Source organism: Branchiostoma floridae, unplaced genomic scaffold (genome assembly GCF_000003815.2).
Source record: "Branchiostoma floridae strain S238N-H82 unplaced genomic scaffold, Bfl_VNyyK Sc7u5tJ_1354, whole genome shotgun sequence".
In the NCBI taxonomy this organism is placed as follows: domain Eukaryota; kingdom Metazoa; phylum Chordata; class Leptocardii; order Amphioxiformes; family Branchiostomatidae; genus Branchiostoma; species Branchiostoma floridae.
The window spans coordinates 44,506-64,879 of NW_023365707.1; the positions used below are offsets into that span (position 1 = coordinate 44,506).

Below are 20,374 nucleotides of genomic sequence, written 5' to 3' on the forward strand. Positions count from 1 at the left end.
GCGCATGTGCACCGCCGAAACCTCTGGGAATGACGGTCTCCTACCAACGTTGCCTGAGTCACACCGCAGTTCGGGATGACGTCAAGAAAAGTTTGAAAACATGGCGGAATCTGTGAATCCTGAAGACGCCGTGGCCAACGGTTGGATCCTGGAGTTCGTCTGCTACACGACTTGGAAAGAGTTCGTAGCCGGCGACGACGCTTTCTACCAAGGCAGGGACTTTCTTCAAGGTAAGGGTAGTTTCTGTTGTGGTCGCGAGGTAGAGTTTTGTGCCCGTCACAGGTTAGCACTCTAACACAACTTGACAAGCGAGTTTTCCCAAAAGTAAAATCAAGATAGGGAGTATAATTAATTTATACTATAGTCTGCAGTTGGATGCAAGCCAAGCTCCCGACCTAGATCTGATTCACTTCACAACAGCAATCGATTTACCCTACAAAGATTTTTATATCTATCGCGAGGGTTCTTTAGTAACTCGGGGTGTTGTGTTAACATTTCCCTGGGGACATGTAGGTCTAGGTCCTATAAAGCCCATGATCTGGCTTGTGTAGGCCCTGGAAAATTATTTCTGGCACCCAGGCTTCTACTAGTAGTAGTTTCCCTATTCCACCAATTTGGGGTGCACAAAAGTTCACCTGATGTAGTATTTTTAGCCCTGATTGTGGATAACAGGTTTATGAAATATGACCCTCCCCCACAATAGACAAACAAAACACGTCTGGACATGTCTGTTCAAGACAACAGCTTTTGACAAGTTAGGAGCCGCCTTGTTCATCTGACTACTGCCTAGTCTCTTTGCACAGATTAACAGCAGTTTACGCAAGTGATCATAGTGCAACAGTAGGGTTCATGCGCTGCCAAACTGACCACGCCAACATCTCTGAGCTTTTGGTGTTGTGGTTTGCATGTTGGATTTGTGATCCGGCTGCCCGGGTTCGGTTTCGGGTATTCCGGGAGTGGGGATGTTGTTTCTTTCTGTTCTACTCGCCCCTCAGGTTGTTTCAATAGTCACAACATGAGTGTCGGTACAAAAAGACATAAAATGTGTGCGCAAAGAACAGGACAACAGACTAGTGGGTTCAGTGGGTTAGTAGAATGCCATGTACATATAGTATGTTACTATGTAGATGTAGATGACATCATTGTTCGTGTCTGCCCTAGGTCTGCTGGCGCGCTGCGTGGAGTCTTCCCCCGAGAGGCAGCGTCGGGTCAAACTCATCCAGCTACTGTGTCGTCTGGCCGACGGACGGGACCACAGCATACGGTACTTTCACTTTTAGATAGATCACTTTCACTGTGAGTAAAAAGCCTTTAAGGTACGTAGCTACTGGCTAGTGGGCTTGTGTTTATACCTCAGGATTTTGCTGGAGAAAACCTCAAGTTCCTTGAAATTTCTCAATCTTTCTTTCTTTATTTATTTGTGTGACTGTGGGTAGCAATCTGATAATCATAGATTGGACCAAGGAGCTTTTATTAAACAAAAAAAGCTGATAAAAGCTCCTTGATTGGGTATCAGGTCTTTTCGTCCCCTAGATCTTTCATCCCCTGGTCCTTTCGTCCCCGTTTTAGACATCCCATCCCCATTCTTTTGTCCTTGTCATCAGATTGTTTGTTATAATTAATCTAGATGGTCTAGCTATAACTAGAGGGTCTGTAAGAGGGCATCCTGACTGTGTAGCAAATTTCAGGACAGGTAAACCCTCATAGTAAATTTATAAGATCTGATAGATACCTTTGTTTGTAAACCGCCATGGTGTAACACACAAGTGTTGTACTGAATGTTCAGTACAAGAGCTAGATGTATATCCAGTCAGATTTGATTGATCCACTCACTCCGGGAAGGGTCGTTAAGTGTGGTGGGTTCTTTTACTTACTTAGAAACTGTTTCCCCTTTTTAAGATACGAGGAAGACGGCGATGTAAGTGCTTTAGAGTCGGCGCTCCCGATCTTTGACACCCTGGTGGAGAACGCTGACCTCCCCGCGGATCAAGTGGAACATGCCAGGGGGCTAATCAAGGTACATCTAGCATTCCTTTTGTGTTTGCCTTCACGGAAGGAAAACATATTGTTTTTGCTCCGTTTTTTCTTCTTCCCACAAGCTTGTAAGGTCAATGACCTGTGCCATACAGTTGTCACCATGGTTACTGGAGGTGTGTCAGACACCCTGTGGTGTTGGATTACATCATGTGGCAACTGGCAGCTAGGAGAGAGCCAGAGGGGCCTGTCACACTCACTCACTCATCATACAGAAGAATAAACAGAGTTGTTTATTAAGCTGCACTACTCGTAGGGCTGTCTCCAGCTGCAAATTTTTTTTTCATGCCACTCATTGTTTGGGATCACATATTGTTCATTTTCCTTGTTAAACATTTCCTTTTACTTATGCTTATGAAGATATATTTTCAATAGTTTCATAGACCATGTGTAGGTTAACATGATGTATTTGCTGCCTTACAAGTGTTAACTGTCTAGTTTTCCAACCCCTGCTCAATCCTACGGCACTTACCAATCGGCACTTTCACTTGCCTGTATCAATCGGGCTAGTGGACTTGTCCAACCTTGCGGACTTACAAATGTTACCTGTTCAGTTTACTCATCTGCATGTTTCCTCACAGGTGCAGAGTGTTCTGGTGTGTTGTCAGGACGGAAACTTTGATGCGGCGGAGGAAGTCTTCCAGAGAGTCTGGCAAACGGGAGGTGTACAGAGCGCAAAGGACAAGAAGCTTCTCTCAAAGGTGTGTTGTCATTGTGTCTATCTACATTTACATCTACATGCACAAAGGGGTACTCTACCCCCCAAATAGCCCACAAGGGGCAAGTGTGTGTGTTGGGGGGTGAGGTCCCCGTTAGGGCGGGCAGGCCTCCTGCCTGGCACAGAAGGACGCAATGGTGGGAGCGATCAACACCGTGCCAGGCAAGGCATTCCACTCTGGAATAAGGAAAAAATGAAAATTTGACAAAAGTATGGGGTTTGAAATGCCTGGGGGTTTCCAAAATCATAATCAGTTGCTTTTAGGCAACTGAAGTCTCTCATCTCATCCAGTTGTGAAGATTGAACTGCCTGTGAATGAATTTTATTATTCAGTGATCGCTTTGAAAAGGATGCTAGAAAATCAACTTAAGTTGCAGTGTATTTCATCTGAGTGATTTGGCCATTTACTTCTACATTTCCGATCAGTTGAGAAGATTGAACTGCCTGTAAGTGAAGAATTTTGTTATACAGCATTTCATAATCATAGTTTGCTCCTATTTCCAGCTGACTGCAGTGTTGAGGTCCAGAGACCCACAGCACCCCACCATACAGAACAGCTGCACCTACGACAAGTTCCTCGGCTGGATGGCAGACTTCCTTCAGCTCATCGTAGACGACTTCAAGTCCCCCTTCTTGCTTAAAGCAGCGCAGCGAATCGTCCAAGACAGGATTGAAGCAGCGGATCCAGAAGACGCGGAAAAATCCGAGACTGACTCGGACGCGTACGAGACGCCTTCGGAGAATGAGGCTTGTCCGAAAGAGGAGAACAACGTCTTGCCGTCGCGCCGGCTTCTACAGGAGTGCTTCGTGGTCATGGCCAAGGAGGAGAGGTCAAGTGCAGAGTTTAGGAAAGATGTTGTCGGGTACCACTACGACAGTCTAGTGAGGGATCTGAAGATGGAGAAGCAGCAAGCAAAGGCGTCGGGAGCTACGGTCAGGAGAAGCCCAAACGGGAAGCACAAACAAACAGAAAAGTCAGAACCAAAGAAAATGCAGACAACATCTGAAGATACAGTAGTCCAGGGTTCGAATCCACCCACTCCAGAACTGGCGAACAGACACAGACATACCCAGGCAGAGAAGCGGAAACACGGAGAAAAGGAAGATGACCCACGCAGAGATACGAGAGCAAACGATCAACCATCGACTAGCGGATTGAGTAAGAAAGCCAACCACAGGAAGTCCCGTAGGGTGGTACAAGAAGACGAAAGTGAGTCGGAAGATGATGACACAAAGGAAAACGCAAATCAGAAGTCAAGGTTTAAGAAAAGGAGTCGAAAAAACAGGATACAAGAGGACGACAGTGATTCAGACGATGAGTCCACAAAGGAAAATGCGACACGAAAGTCAAGTTTCAAGAAAAGAACCCCGGAACGAGAGAACGACCTTGAGTCAGAAGATGATGCCGCGAAGGAAAATGCGATACGGAAGGCAAGTTTCAAGAAGAGAAGCCGGGAGAAATCCGCGTACGGTAGCGGTGTGAAGGAAACATGGAGTTCCGACGAGGAAACATTCCGCTGTCCCGTGAGAAAGAAGTACGTGTACGAATCGGATTCCGAGGACTCTGCGGACTTGTCGAGCGCGCTGCCGTGCCCTGCAGGCGGACTTCGCGTTCCCGTGATTCCCGCGAAGTTTCGCGTGAAGAACAAACTGGACATCACTTCGAAAGGGTACATCCGCATACGGCACCAGTGGAGCGAAGAGGAGGTGTCGAATCTCATCGACGGGGTGAGAAGGTACGGCCAGGGCAACTGGTCAAAGATTCTGGATAAATTCCGCTTCAACGGACGCACGAACGTCAACCTTAAGGACAAATGGCGCCAGCTGGTGAAATCTCGGGTGGTGAAAGATTATCCCTAGGAGAAGTCAGAATCTGGAAGTGAATGGCACTAGTACTTCTAGTTAATAGCCCTAACCCATTAATCTCCAAGCAGATTCCCGATGGCAAAGCTGGCCAAGGAGTATAGTTGGCCAGAGAAGAGGTGCTCCTTGGCCAGCTTTGATACTATCTTATGCCACTGGCCGGGAATCTGCTTGGAGATTACTGATAATAGCCAATAGTATACAGTACAAAATCAGAAGTAGAACCTAGTTAAACTTCAGCACATTGAAGTAGCCATTCAGCACCCATGTCGCTGTTGGTTGTGGAGTTAGGTAACAGGGAGAGAGTATGCAGGCTTCAGCCAGTAAAGTATTAGAAAATCGATGTTAGTTTTTTAATTAATGTCCTGCATAGGTTACTAGTACTGTAGGCAGTAGAATTTGTATTCATTTAGCTTTACCCGGATTAGGCATATGAGGAAGGAGGTCAAATAATCACTTGATTAGAGTGATTTAGACTGTAACTTGTTAACAGACTGTTAGTGATGATAATGCATATTATGTACAGGACACATAAGATCAAAAGTCACAGAATTTTAACAAGCAAATTTGCAGTTGGCAACTTTAACCTTTAAAAGAAATTAATGTTGAGATAAACAGTATTGTTCATAGTTGCTACAAGGACGTTACAAAATACCTCCTTGGTTGCTACAACTACCAAGAACATTACTTAGGTAATGACTTTGTAATATTTACCATTAAGAAAGTAAAATGGCTGTATAGTTTAGAGCTGCAATAACAACATAGGACACTAATTGTTACGACTCCATGATATTTGCCATTTAAAGTACCTGTCTGAATCCAGTGTTCAAATTGTTGACTTAGTTTTGAGCAAGGTTATGTATAGGCTATATAACCTCCTTGGTTTGAGCTTTTACATGTAGAGTTTGTAAAGTTTGTACGCCTAAATTACCAGAACAGTTATATATGATTCATTATTTGGCTTATTATATTACTAGTACTAACTCCCTTTTTCCACTATTGCACTAGAGGTTCCAACCACTGTACAACCAATGTTAAACAGATCTCTTAACAATTTTTATAGATAAAGATCAATTTTTAAAGTTTTGTGTGCTTTGTCGTCTTTTGAATCATACTTCTACACCTTTTATCATATTCTAATGAACCCTAGCGTTACACAACTTAAGAACAGAAGGCATAAATAATGTTAACGTATATTCGCGGTAGAAAAGAACATTACGGCGAACACGTCAAGGTTTACAATACATCGAGTTGTTTGAAATATCGGTATGCGTGTAACAGTGGGGGGGGGGAGTTGTATATAAGATTTATGGTGACCTATCACGTTTCACTGTACATATGTATATGGACAAAGCTTTACTTGAATTACAGAGGTTACAAATTACGCTACACCGAAAAATACAACATTCTCCAAACAAATCACACTGGGAACAACTTTTTTCAGTGAAACATTTTATTTCTACTTTGAAATGCTCGAATTCACCATGGAGTGCTTCTCACACACAGATCAGGTGAACCCGCACTCATTTTCGTTTACGACTATCTTCAAACAGATGTAGAGGGTCAAAAGGTTAATCTCCAAGCAGATCCTACAATGGCATAAAATAGTACCAAACTGGCCAGGAGATAGGCAGCCAAGAGGTGTACATTTGCCGGTAGCAAAACACACTCCTAAGCCGGCTTCACTCCTCTTCCGGCTTTTGATACTATCTAATGCTACCGTATGATCTGCTTGGAATTTACCAAAAGGTAACGTTTCTCGAGCTGAGAGGTCAAACACGAAGCATGGAACCTTACTCTCCAAGCAGAGCTTAGCTCCTGCTGTTTTTGACGTGTTTTAGGCGTTTTGAACGGGCTTTCTATTGTGTACCGTTTTCGGGATATAAAGAAAACGGTACAAAACAGCCGGAGCCTATTAAATGCTTGGAGAGTAGTCCACTTGCCCTGGGTAGAAAGTCACCCCGGAACTTGGTCCGTGGGAAACGTTACGGTTTCACCTTTCTATATCTACTCGGAGATTGAATCTACGACGCTACAGTTTCTAAGTTTTACTACGAGATCATTCTGTATGTGTGGGAGTCTACATCTCGTTCCCAGAGGCCGTGCTTTGCCCCCTCTTGTTCCCAGGTAGCCGCGTGCCTCAGGCGTCATTTTTGGCGAAGTCGGGCGTCCGTCCGTTCTGGGCGTCCTGACGCATCTCTGTAATTACTGCCTCGTCAACCTGCAAAATTTGTAAAATTACTGAATAAAGACTTTTAATAAATGTATACAAACTGGGTGAAGCAGAAGTCATAACAAAGGAATAGTTTACAGATACATGCATGACATTCGAATTCTGCAGAGGAGCTTTCGTCATAGCCTGACTAAAATCGCGCCCCTAGCGGCCGGCCCTAAGATTGCCGCCTCCCTAGGAGGGGGTCATTAAGCCCAGCCGGCGAGAGCTTGTGTAAACACAGGCTACTTTCGTCAAAACCTCAATGATTCCACCAAGTGAATTCCGCTACTTTGCGATGGTGTAAATGTAAGAACAGATATGTTTACAATATTTCTATACACTCATTACAAATAACAATTGCCTGATGATACACAGTCTCAGAAGGAGGGGGGAGAGAGAGGGGGGGGGGGGGGTGTAGAAACTTACAAAGAAAAAAGCCTAAAACATGTCACAGAACAGCCGGACCCGAACATCTGCTGGGAGATTACAGTCGACATGATATCCTTAATTAATCTGGTTTTAAAAACAACTAATATAGGTTAAACCGCGGATAAAGGTGAACTAGCGTAATAAATCCCCCGAGCCGGTCCCGTCTTAGTCTCTACCAGACTCCTGGTCGCTGGCCAAAACCCGTAGAAATTGAACAAATAGAGGAGTGAGCCGGCCAGAGGAGTATGGCCGGCTAGGGAACAACGCGCTACCGGCTATACTCTTCTGACCGGCTTACTCCTCTATTTGTTCCATTTCTACGGTTTTCCAGCGACCTATGGAGTCTGGTAGAGACTAGTCCCACCTTGTGGTCCTGCTGCATGTGCGGGGAGAACCCGTCCGAGTCTCCACGCTTCTGCCGCTGTAAGAAACTCGCCGCGTCTTTCTCTGACGTCATCAAGACGTCTTCCCGGTCCTTGTCGCTGGCTGGGGAGGTCAGGGGATAGAGTTTCACTGTTTGTTTGTTTGTTTGTTTGCTTGTTTGTTTGTTTGTCATAATTGGTATCAGTGTTGACACATTGCTACGCATGTTGTAATAATGATAGCTTATTGATTGCAGTTAAGTACCAATCTCCAATTCATAGCAGCGCTGTAGCGAGTCGAATTGCGTATCTAGGCATTAAAACGAAAACTTAACATAGTAACAAAAGTAACAAAAAAGTAAATTAATAAGACTAACATGTATGATTAACACCATAAGACAATACAGATGAGGATAACTGAAATAGTTATTACTGAAGAGTAAAAGTAATAACTGCAAAGTGAATAGTTTATGGTGTAGGATGGTGTTCTTTAAAAAAAGGCGCTCGCGCGCGCTTTGCCGGTGGCATGGACTATATCGGAAAATTTTGAACATTCAAGTCTCTCTAATGGTAAAATTTTTATAGAGGATTTCAGAGTACAAATGTGTAAAAAAACGGAGATTACCGTCAATAACAGCACTCAAATGAAATGATTTTAATTTAGATTTCTTTTGGATACCTTCGAACCCCCTGCCTATGGCTATGTGCTTGAAGCTGAACCCGCTGAACAACAAATTCTTAATAGTTTTTCCATCGAAAATTTATCTTAACACATAAGAAATGTAAACAAAAAGTGCACGACAAGGAAAAAAAAAACTTACCCTGAGCGACCAGAGTGACAAAGTAAACCGCCAAGGCACAGATAAGAAACAAGCGCGACATGACTGCACAGTACTACAGTCCCTCTCAAATCTGGCTGTCTTTTTTCGTGAGGATGATTTGGGTGTGACTGAAAACTGCAGCTGGTCCTCTCTTCTCCTGCAGCTGTGACCGAGACTTCCCAGGGTAATTGAGGTCCAGTGTAGCCTCTGTCCAGACCTCTTGAGCTGATGCGTATGCAGTCAAACCTGCCGAAGCGACCACCTCTTCTTAGCAACCACCTGGCCATTACGACCGATTTTTCTCCTCCATTTTCCCCATTGACGTAAGCATTAAGCGTCCTCTTCACAACGAACACCTGGCCAACGCGACCGCCAGAAATTGGGACCGCACATGACCAAATCCCTACACATATCGACATTATATAAAATTATATAAAATTATTGTTATTGTTTAGCACGGTGGCTAATAAAGATTGTATTATTAGGGGAGGGGGGCTGATTCACGATTTTATTTTTCAACATCAACTAAGGCTCTTTATGGGGGAAAGGCAGTTTTATGAGAACCTTATCCCATGTTGAAAGTCGCAAATTAGCGCTCCACAAAAATAAACGTCGCCACTCAAGAAGTCTGCGAAGGAGGCTACGTCAGGAGGACTGAAAACAAGGACTGAAAATGACAAAGCCAATAAAAGAAAACGAAAGTTCCTTTCTATTCCAAACGTCCAGGTTGTATATCTGAGGAAATCGAAGGTTTATTCTTTTATTGTGTTATTACTATGGACCAAAAGCTGGCGCGTACAGCTTTCCAAAAGTTGGAAAACAGATCGAAATGACACCTTTTCATGTATTGTGCGAAACATTCGCACTGTCTAAAAAAATTGAAAAGGCACATTTTGATGAATCGTTTTAGAAAACTGGTCGTCTAAAAATTGGAATAGAGATCGAAAATCTTTTCTCTTTCGGCGCCAGGTTTTCTAAATTCTAAGAGTAAGATCGAAGATGTATTCTTGTGTTTTGTTGCTCAGTTTTGTTTGCTCGCATGAAAAGCCTTTCAAGTGGCACAGCCTGTAGGTCGATGGCTAAGCTTGTTTTTGCAAAGATCATCTGATGAAATATTGGCTTTTAGCATCTGTTGCTGACAACTAAAGAACAGTTATTACGAAAACTACACCCTGTTTCGTAAAACGTATCAAACACCGTTTTTTACCTTTGCAAAAATGTTGTGTTTAATGGTAACTAACTGGTAGTATTTTTGTATGTTGGTTTGATGTGGTTGAACACTATGATCATGCTGTATATGGATGGGAATTCTCATGAAATTTGGTACGTCGTTAGATATTGGCACATCAAAAATATGTTAAGGCTTCGTGTCCCCTGGCGGTTTTCCTGGGTACTGTTGTAGAACTCACGTTTTTTTTTTATTCAGTCATAATTCACCACTCTGAAGAAACTCCTAGCGGAATGTTGCAGTACAGCAGCTACTAAACAGCTGTCCGGTTCATTACTTCCGGGAGTGCGCAGTTAGGGTGCGCAGTAGGGTGCTGCTGCCATTTTGGATTTTTGTTAGCTACGAAGTGGGAAGAGGTGAAAGAGACATGAGGAGGAGATAGCGGACTTCCTTAACGACTAAGACGTCTTCCAAGACATCAGTGCATTCCTAGACAAACATGGGACCTTCTTCTAGACATTTGAAGCGGTGATGAGAAATTTACAACGATTTGGAGGGCAGTTTCGAATCGTCGGGATGCAAATATTTAGCGGGTTATTTTAACCCGGACGTTGAAACAGCTGTTGTTGTTATTGTTGTTTTCTCCATGTCCGGGTCTTCAACAACAACTTCAAGACATCGGACTGGCTGAGAAGGTTTCTTAAGGTTCCGTCTTGAGGATTTAAATATTTGGGGACGAGAGTTGGTGTGAGCGGGCCAGAGCACCATGTTTCCCGGGTTCGGACAGCAGCAGTTCCCGGGCCACCCGCCACCGGGCCCGCCTGGGCCTCCCGTGCCGCCGCCTGGACCAGGTGAGTCAAGTACAGGTGTTATACAGGTGTGGTACCTGGGAACTAAGGTGTATGTGTAGAATAGAATAGTGCAGCTGAGAAATTGTGCTGTTGTTTCGTCTGGCTCACGTTAGAAGTAGAAGTAGAACTAAAAGAACAGTGCTCATTAAAAAAAAAATCCATGTTGTTTTAAGCAGCAACAATAACATTGGAACAGGTGTGTTAAGTACAGGTGTTGATACAGGTGTGCTTCCTGGGAACTAAGGTGAATGTGTAGAATAGTGCAGCTGAGAAATTGTGCTGTTGTTTCGTCTGGCTCACGTTAGAAGTAGAAGTAGAAGAACAGTGCTCATTAAAAAAAAATCCATGTTGTTGTTTTAAGCAGCAACAATAACATTGGAACAGGTGTGTCAAGTACAGGTGTTATGCAGGTGTGCTTCCTGGGAACTAAGGTGTATGTGTAGATTTAAGAAAAGTAGAATGAAATAGTGCAGCTTATCCCTCGAAACCTGCCTCGAATTGTACTAAAAACAAAATTGTATTTGTAACAAAAAAATTGTATGTTGTTGGTGTAAGCTGCAACAATAACATTGGAACAGGTGTGTCCAGTACAGGTGTTAATACAGATGTGTTACCTGGAAATTAAGGTGAATGTTTAGAGTTATGTAATGTAGAATTGCATATAGTTCAGTTCATCCCTCGAATTGTGGTATTCTGAGGCTGCTTATGTAACACTAACAGTGCAGCATTTTTGTCTAAATTTTGTATGTTGTTGGTGTAAGCTGCAACAATAACATTGGAACAGGTGTGTCAACTACAGGTGTTGCAGGTGTTGTGTCTGAGATATTGAAGTGTTAGATGTAGAGTAGAGTAACTTACAGATTATTGTTCCAAATGCCTGCAGTGTTTTTGTGAGGCTTTATTTCATTTCATTTAATTTCACTTCTTGAACTCAAGTTCCGAAGTTCTTGTGTTGTTTTGATAAGCTGTTGTTTTGGTAATGTTTGTGTAAGATGGAACTAACATAAACAATAACAAAGGCACTGGTAAGAAAACAACAGGTGCACAGGACCAAAACATCAGTTTTGAAGCAAATGCAGGTGAGTATGGGACCCTCTGTTAATAGAAACATAGGGAAGACACAGTGCTGGAAGCCACATCTGTTTGGAGTATCTATCCTGAGTCACTTTTAAGCCCCCTTTACAAATCAAGAATTTAGCTCGGCCGAGTTGCCAGCGAGTTCTAAATTACGAGGAGGTTTGACCCTGATGCCGAGGAAGAAATGGCAGAGTTTCTTCGTAGGCATCAGGTTCATGCCTCCTCGTAATTTAGAGGTCGCTGACAACTCCGCCGAGCTAAATTCTTGATTTGTAAAGGGGCTTTAGTATGAGTAATACTGTAAGGTGTGAGCATCTCTTACAATACTAATACAGAAATGCATCAGTGCTAAGGTGCATGTAGAGAATAGTGTGACTCAGCACCGTCTCTGAGTTTCACCTGACTCGTGTTTGAATAATTAACCCTGCCCCAGCAAATGAAGGCAGTTACACATTTACCTTTTATTTTATTTTTTTATCGGTATAGCAGAATTAAGAAAATCTTTACCATTCAGTATCTGTTATTTAGGGTTAAACTTAAGCACAAAAAGGAGTCATCCTGTTTTGAACTTTAAAGCATGATATTATTGTAACTTTTCTATGGTTGCTGTTTTCTGCTCTGTACCACCCATACAGCTAGTGTTCTTTATACTATTATAGGGTTCTTTTATACATGTTTAGCGTTGACAACTGTAAAAGTACACGGCATTGCAGGCTTCAAACCCTGGTCCCAGTTGCATGTGTTCAAACCACTGCTCATTCAAAATTCATTCTGATCACCTGTTGTCATCTAAAATGACATCTGTTGAATTCCTTTAGCTTTTTGAAGGGGTAGTTTTTCAACGAGCTGTAAAATATGCGCACGGTATGACAATAAAAGAGGCAGCTGTGTCGTAATCATTGAAATTGGTTCTTTCTGTGCAATATTTAAATCTAAAACTAACCTCATGAATGTTTGATCAAAGTAGGGCAAGTGTGACTCATTTTCATCATGAATAGAAAATGTTTTGAACAGCCATTTGTGAAGTTAACAAGTAGTGAATTTTTCAATTGTTTAAATGATGCTGTATGACAACAACACTTTAAGTTTGTTCTCTTCAAATCATGAAATATAGATTATAATGCTTCAACTGTATTTCAACAATTATTTATTGTATGATACCAGAGTCAGAGGTGAAAGTCTGTACTAGAGGACGTAGAAAACTGCGAACACAAAACCACCGGGAAAATTTCTGCATTTACAGTACCTCGTGGATAAAATTGAACTAGCATTACTCAGAGTCATGATTTCCTCTCAGACATTTTGCTGGATTTTTGCTAAAAATGGTTCAATTTGCATCAGAATGAATCATCCAGTAGCGACAGGTGTGACAGGTGCATCGTGGGTGAAACCTGACACCACCTGCAGCTGTCAATCATCAGCATCTTTTTTACAGACATTTGTTGGTTCAGCTGACTACAGACATGGCTGAACAACCATCAAATACTGGAGCTTACTGGGCTGCAGCAAGTTATCTACTTGTGTATCAGACATTATTGGATAAAACGTTTAGGAAGAAAACATCAAGTATTTTCTAAAAAAACTATATACTGTATTCTTTAAGAATTTCTTATAAAAAAAAACATGTAAAAACCTGCTCTGCAACAAGATCTCTTCAGTGTCAATGATGGAACATAGTGGGTGCTGTTAGTGCTATCTGAAACATCTGACTGTTTCCAAAATCATATCCAGTTGCTTGAGTTATTGTTGTTTTGCTTATCTTACTACCTGGATGTCTAACCTGCATTGATGTAACATGAAGTTAACAGTAGGCTGTGAGGAAAAATCTGATGGAACCAACTCCCTGAAACTCTGTGTAGCAAGGTTTAGATGTTCTACTCGGGCTCTGTTTTCATATAACATTAATGTTCATCTTGCAGTTCAGATTTGTATTCTAAATTTGTAAACCAACAACTAGAATCTGTGTGTGCTTATACTAGGACTAAGGCATAGATATTATAACTGTAGGCATAAATTAACTGAAGAGGCAAGAGTTACACCTGTTACTTTTATCAGGAATACAATAATTTGATTCTCAATTTTTTTTATTCATGATCGTTTCAGTCAGACATTGCAAGAATGAAGAGAGGTGTACATCTGGTTCCACATTTTATCAGTTTGCACAATTTATATGACCATCGTGGCCCCCAAGGTCACTCAAGGACATCCCCTTTTCAGTGCAAAGTCATTACTTTAAAAATTTGTAATTACATGTTTAATACAATGTCATCTCTGTTTTCCATATATGGTGTATCAATCCAAATATGGGAGGGAGGGTCCAAATTTCAGATTTTTTTTTTTTAGAACAGCCAAATGAGCGGCAGGGCCCAAATATGGGACAGAAGCCCAAATATGGAATGATGATAATGACATCACTAAAGCCCAAGGTTATGTTGATTAGTCCCAAGGCCAGCGGCACTGGTGGCAAACATGTAGGCTAACTGGGGGTCAAATAAGGGCATCAAATCAGACATACTAGCAGGGTTGTAGCCAGCCTGAAATCATTTTCAGTCCCCTTGATTTTGAATGGGAATCCTATCGAGCACCAAAGACATGGTGTGACGTTGCGCGTCATTTCTAGGGGGTCTGGGTCCCAGAGAATTTTTAAATCAAGACCCTCTGAAACACTATTTCCTGCATTTTGAGGTGTAAATTTTGCTTGTAGACTAAGCTGTTCAATGGCATCTGTTTTGGTGAAGAAGAACACATGGGTTTCAGTTTTTTTTTATATCTTAAACGTAAATGTCAATTTTTGTCTGTCCCAGGGGACGGAATGGGGAAAAATTTTACAGTCCCCAGCTGCAAAATTCCTTCAAAGGACTGAAGGACAGGTGCTGGCTACAACCCTGCCTACTAGTATAGCCATGTAATTGATCTTAACTTACTTGCAACATATACGCATTTACAATCTGCCTCTTTTCTGGGCAAGGCGATTATAGAAGTAATTTTTTTCTTTTAAACTTTTATGATGTTATGGCTAGGCATAAAACAAAGCACCCTAGATTTCAGGTTGCCTAAATCCTTAACGAAATATTTGTTTTTACGTCACAATGGTAGTCCAGGCATCAGTCTAGTTTTTGATGACACAAAAAGGTAGGGCATAAAACGTTGGGTGGCATTCTGTATACTAGTAGCTGGTATAACCACCCTACAGCGTACATGTTGTGTACATGTAACACACCAGCTTTGAGTTAACCAGCATTATTAAACTCTGAGTACATTAGGTCATATAAAAAAAATATCATGTAAAGTACAAAATATTTTGATATCATATCCTTAATTAGTAAGACTCCAAAGTAAGAAGGAAAAAAACAACAACAGTCATTTGTTAATTTTATCCGTGCTGTTTGAAATTTTGGCAAACTTATGTCGCCATGTTCCTTCCCCCACAGTTGGTTTTCCCACGGCCGTCGCGCCTCCCGTCCACTCATCACCCATGGACCTGTTCCGTTGCCCCCGACGACCCGACATCGGTAACCACGGGCGACGGATCCTCCTGAGAGCCAATCACTTCAAAGTGTCGATGCCGAAAGGTGACATCCACCACTACGATGTCAACATCATGCCGGATAAGTGTCCTAGAAGAGTAAACAGGTGAGACGAAATAGAAATAGTCTAAGAATAATTTCAACATAGTTCTGTTATGAGCAAAAGAAATGGCTGTGCACAAAAAACTGTTGAATTGATCAAGAGTGAAGATAATAGTAACAGCTTATTATATAATAAGCAAACCAGCCATAGAGTTTTTTCATTCCTATATCTTCGAAGTAGGCTGAGTGCCAGCCTCTGTAGTGACTGCTGGTGCAGTCTTTTACTGAGTATATCCATCTATTTTGTCCACAGATGTGCAAGTAAATGTCTGGAGGGAGTCAAGAGTAAAAATCACACCAATTTCAAGAGTTTTCAAACAAAAACATTTGAGGATTTTGTAGTTTCGACAGTAGTTGTGTATGAAAAATACAGACTGAGGTGTTACTTGTAGGTTTCGTTTCTTTTTGTTCAACTTAACAAAATTGTCTGCCTTCTTTTCCAGAGAAATCATAGAAAAGATGGTCCAAGCCTACAACCGCATCTTTGGTGACCTTCGACCTGTCTTTGATGGGCGGAAAAATCTGTACACACGGGACCCGCTACCAATCGGAACTGAGAAGGTCAGTGGTTACCATGGTGATGTAAAATAGAACACAGAAAGTAAGTGGTTGCCGTGGTGATGTAAGATACACATAGCACACACACTGTTGATAGTTGCCATAGTGATGTAAGATAGAGCACAGAAGGTTGCCATGGTGATGATACATGTTTCTCCCCTCCCCCCCAGGTGGAGCTAGATGTGACGTTGCCGGGCGACGGTGGAAAGGATCGTCACTTCAAAGTGTCCATCAAGTGGGTTGCCATGGTGATGATATATGTTTCTCCCCTCCCCCAAGGTTGAGCTGGATGTGACGTTGCCGGGAGACGGGGGGAAAGGATCGTCACTTCAAAGTGTCCATCAAGTGGGTTGCCATGGTGATGATACATGTTTCTCCCTCCCCCCCAGGTGGAACTGGATGTGACGTTGCCGGGAGACGGGGGGAAAGGATCGTCACTTCAAAGTGTCCATCAAGTGGGTTGCCATGGTGATGATATGTGTTTCTCCCCTCCCCCCAGGTTGAGCTGGATGTGACGTTGCCTGGCGACGGGGGAAAGGATCGTCACTTCAAAGTGTCCATCAAGTGGGTTGCCAAGGTGAGCCTGTACACGCTGGAGCAGGCACTGGAGGGCCGCCTCGCACAGATCCCCTTCGAGGCTATCCAGGCGCTCGACGTCGTCATGCGACACCTTCCCTCCATGACGTGAGTTTGAAATTTTATGTTGCTTTCTTGTAAAGCTTTTTCAGTGTTTCGAAGATAAAGCAAGCTAGATTCACCATGTTTGCAAAGTGCAAGAGAATTTCAAATGGCACTGCATACTATGACACATGACCTCTGTCCCCAAGTACGCACCTGTAGGTTGCTTGTTCTTCTTCCTGAAGGTTACAGGCTTTACCTGACCTTTGTCTGATGACCTCTTACCTTTGCCCCAAGGTACACCCCTGTAGGTCACTCCTTCTCCTCCCTGAAGGTTACATCCTTCACCTGACATATGGCTTATGACCTCTTACCTTTGCCCCCAGGTATTTACCTTGATGATACCTTGATGATGTCTAGGTGAAGTAGGCTGCGCCTGTGTAGTCACCCTCCTGACGATCGTGGTATCTCTTCTTACTCCAACATAAGTCCAACCTCGTTTTAAACGCGTTAACAGACTCTGCCTCTACGACCTCAGCCGGCAGCGAGTTCCAATTTTGTACTACTCGAACCGCAAACGACTGGCGACGTACCAAGGACTTTGCCAGTGGCACCGTAAGCTTGAAGCGATGCCCTCTAGTTGACTGATGTTGACTCTCGGTGAAGAAACTCTGTGCTCTAAGGGACCTGACGTTATTTACTGGGGGGGGAGGGCTGGTGCAAAATAGGTCTGGTAAAAATTTTTTCAATGGCCCCCCCCATGCCCCCCAAAATTTTTCTATGGCCCTCCCCCCACCCCAAAAAATTTTTCAATGGCCCCCCCCCCTCAAATTTTTCCTTGCTTTTTCCATTACACACAGTATGTCATTAAATGATATAGCAATAACAATAGCGGTAGCGTTGTTTGAACGTGACGACGATCGGGGTGTCAAGACCCGCGCGTCAACAAATTACGCACGTTGGAGTCCTGCTGGGGCATATGTTATCTCCCAAAGTTTTACAACAGCCGAGTTTTCATTTTGATGACATATATACAAACATGTAGCACTTGATGTACACTCGCGCTGCAACGGTTATAAGACTTACCTTGTCTGATATCACTTCTCCGATCTACGTGAAAAAAGTCTCTGGTAACGTTTAATGCGCAAGATCACGAAACTGAGCGTTTCCGCCAGACCGACGGCTAGCTGTTAAAGGCCGTCCAGGGATCGGAGGGCCGAAGGCCCGACCGGTCTTGGGGGTTAGGGGCATGCTACCCGGGAAATTTTGATATTTTTGACCCTCTAAAACGAAATTTCCCGCATTCTGTGAGGCAAAAAAATGTGGATTTTATGCGTCCACATCAACGAAGAGAAAAGCGGGCGGGGAGGGACGGTAATCCAAGGCGATCTTTTCCACTACACTTGTACGAAATGTACACAAAAGAAAACAAATTAATGTTGTAGTTGGAAGAGACTTGGGTACATTTTAGCGATATCGTTACGAAAACCGCTTTAAGACTGCTTCAATTTTTCCAAAACGGGAGTTATTTCGGCCAATTGCAACTTACAAAGTTGCCAAAAAAATTTCGCGCCACCATGATTACGTCATATGCAGCAGAGAGCCCGCTGTCACGAAAGTAAACATCATAATGTTTTATCCCGTTGCCGTCCGTGAACCATTCCGTATACAAAGAACAGATGCACGCAGGATTGATATTTATACCAATTTTAGTTTCTATAGTTTTCTTAAACTTCGTGCGAACATGGAATCACATGACAGAGGCGGCTGCAGAAAATTTCTCAGTATGGGGAGGGCGAACTCAATGTAATCCTTGGGGGTCCGGAGGCATGCTCCCCCAGGAAAATTTGGAAATCTTGACATTCTGAAACGATCTTTCCTAAATTTTGATGGGCAAAATTTGCTGGCAGACTAAGCTAAGATTAATGGCCTTTCTATTAGAACTTCACATGGTTTTGAGGGCGACGACGCCCCCAACGTATTTCCAGGATTTCGAGCGCCGGGCATGGCACGAGCCGTCGCAAGGTAGGTCTGGAGAAATGTCATTCAAATGATGAAGTTTGAACCCTCTGAGACACGATTTTCTGCATTTTAAGGGATAAACTTCGCTGGTAGACTATGCTAAATGTAATGACAATTTTCTGTCAGAGGAAGAGATTTTTTATGGCGACGAGTGCCAAAGTGTTGTGTGCGCCGGATGCGCAAGCCGTCGCAAGGGACGTCCAGAGAAAAATTGAAATCTTGACCATCTGAAACTTCATTTCCTGCATTTCAGGGGCACATTTTGCTTGTATTTATCAAGGCCCCTAAGGTAATTTTTTTTCAATGGCCCCCCCCCCTGGCTCAAAAAAATTTTCAATGGCCCTCCCCCCAGGCCAAAAAATTTTTCAATGGCCCCCCCCACCTATGCACCAGCCCTCCCCCCCCAGTAAATATCGTCAGGTCCCTAACCCTCTCCCTTCCCGTGAGGAACTTAAAGACTTGTATCATATCCCCTCTGGCTCTTCTATAGTGGAGTGATGGTAGCTTCAAACTCTCCAGCCTAACACTATACGGAAAGGACTTGAGTGTTGGGACCAGCCTTGTTGCTCTACGTTGTACCTTTTCCACAGTGTTCTGGTCGACTTTGAAATGCGGCCCCCAAATTAACAGCGTTCGCATACTCTAAATGGGGGTGAACCATCGATTTGTAGAGGAGGGGCACTGTTACTTCATCCAAGTTACTGAAGGTTCTTTTTACCAAGCCTAATATTTGGTTTGCCTTTTGCGCTGAGACTGTGGTGTTAACGTGGAACTTCAACTGCTCGTCGACAGACACCCCGAGGTCTTTCTCGACTTTGGTTTCTTCCAGAATTAGCCCACCCAGTCTGTACTCTGCTCTTTGGTTGCCTCTTCCCAAGTGGAGTACTTTGCATTTCCCAGCGTTGAAGGGGAGTTGCCACACCTCCGACCACTTTTCCACAGCTTGGAGGTCACGCTGAAGCGCTTCCTGATCCTCCTTGCATAGGATCGGTCTGTATTTCCCTGTAGGACACTTATTCTTTTCCTTCCCTGAAGGAAACACTTCACCTGACCTATGACTGATAACCTTTCACCTTTGCCCCCAGGTACACCCCTGTAGGTCGCTCGTTCTTCTCCTCCCCAGAAGGTTACAGCCACCCCCTGGGCGGAGGTCGTGAGGTCTGGTTCGGGTTTCACCAGAGCGTCCGGCCGTCCCAGTGGAAAATGATGCTCAACATAGATGGTAAGTTTGCCGACTCACTAACTTTTAGGTTTATTGCCGGTTGTTCCCCGTCTCACATTGGTTAGTAAAGCATGCACAAAGGTGTTTGCTGGCAGACATCCAGGTGACTTTGTGGTTAACATTTTGTAGGTTGTTAATAATTAGACTGTTCTCCAACTGTAACAGTTACTGAAGAAAATTACTCACCAGACTATTTACCAGTTCTCCCAGTCTTCCTCAACTTTCTGACCAAATTGTTTCAGACGTGTGAGTTTTATACACGTGTGAGATCTGTCTATGTTAAGGAGGTTGAAGTCTTCCCTTACATTGTCAAATTAATCCATCTTTTACATGTTTGACCCCTTGAATTTTCTTCAATGGTTATTGTGATGATTTCAACATCTTTTCACTCTTTATCTGAAGATGGCTGTACCATTGTACCAACCTCATCATGCCCTTTAAACTTTCACCTCTAACCTTTGCCCCCACAATTTCAGCCGCATCATGCCCTTTAAACTGTCACCTCTAACCTTTGCCCCCCACAGTTTCAGCCACAGCGTTCTACAAGGCCCAGCCAGTTATAGAGTTCATGTGTGAAGTTCTCGACATCAGAGACATCAACGAACAGAGACGGCCACTAACGGACTCTCAGAGAGTCAAGTTCACCAAGGAAATTAAAGGTTGGTTAATAATTTGATTTCTGGCTGAAAAGCAGAGTTGAACAGTATTTTCTAACACAAAAATTGGACAAAGTTTTGACATTCCAACTCCAGTCCTGTCAAGGAATGACCACACTATACTGCTTCTG

The 20,374-nt window shown here is 43.2% G+C and overlaps 2 protein-coding genes across 2 annotated transcripts in view; both read left to right on the plus strand.

Annotated features, from left to right (window-relative positions):
• Positions 1-5,699, plus strand: LOC118407482 (telomeric repeat-binding factor 1-like). The gene is made up of 5 exons (XM_035807968.1): positions 1-230; positions 1,162-1,264; positions 1,900-2,017; positions 2,616-2,735; positions 3,257-5,699. Exons 1-5 carry the CDS (start codon positions 101-103, stop codon positions 4,610-4,612), a joined length of 1,827 nt encoding a protein of 608 aa, XP_035663861.1. The 5' UTR covers positions 1-100; the 3' UTR covers positions 4,613-5,699.
• A 4,268-nt stretch (positions 5,700-9,967) lies between these two features.
• Positions 9,968-20,374, plus strand: part of LOC118407485 (protein argonaute-2-like) — a 30,125-nt gene continuing 19,718 nt past the window's right edge. The window contains exons 1-6 of the mRNA XM_035807972.1: positions 9,968-10,461; positions 14,970-15,171; positions 15,611-15,728; positions 16,225-16,409; positions 19,451-19,587; positions 20,112-20,246. Of these exons, the coding sequence (XP_035663865.1) occupies positions 10,377-10,461; positions 14,970-15,171; positions 15,611-15,728; positions 16,225-16,409; positions 19,451-19,587; positions 20,112-20,246 (862 nt within the window). The 5' untranslated portion in view covers positions 9,968-10,376. The remainder of the gene's footprint in view (positions 10,462-14,969; positions 15,172-15,610; positions 15,729-16,224; positions 16,410-19,450; positions 19,588-20,111; positions 20,247-20,374) is intronic.

Excerpts from the sequence above, each read along its gene's own strand:
- LOC118407482 (XM_035807968.1), top strand. The coding sequence starts at position 101 with ATGGCGGAATCTGTGAATCCTGAAGACGCCGTGGCCAACGGTTGGATC. Across the intron at positions 1,265-1,899 it reads GGACGGGACCACAGCATACG|ATACGAGGAAGACGGCGATG; the intron begins GTACTTTCACTT and ends CCCCTTTTTAAG. Across the intron at positions 2,018-2,615 it reads ATGCCAGGGGGCTAATCAAG|GTGCAGAGTGTTCTGGTGTG; the intron begins GTACATCTAGCA and ends GTTTCCTCACAG.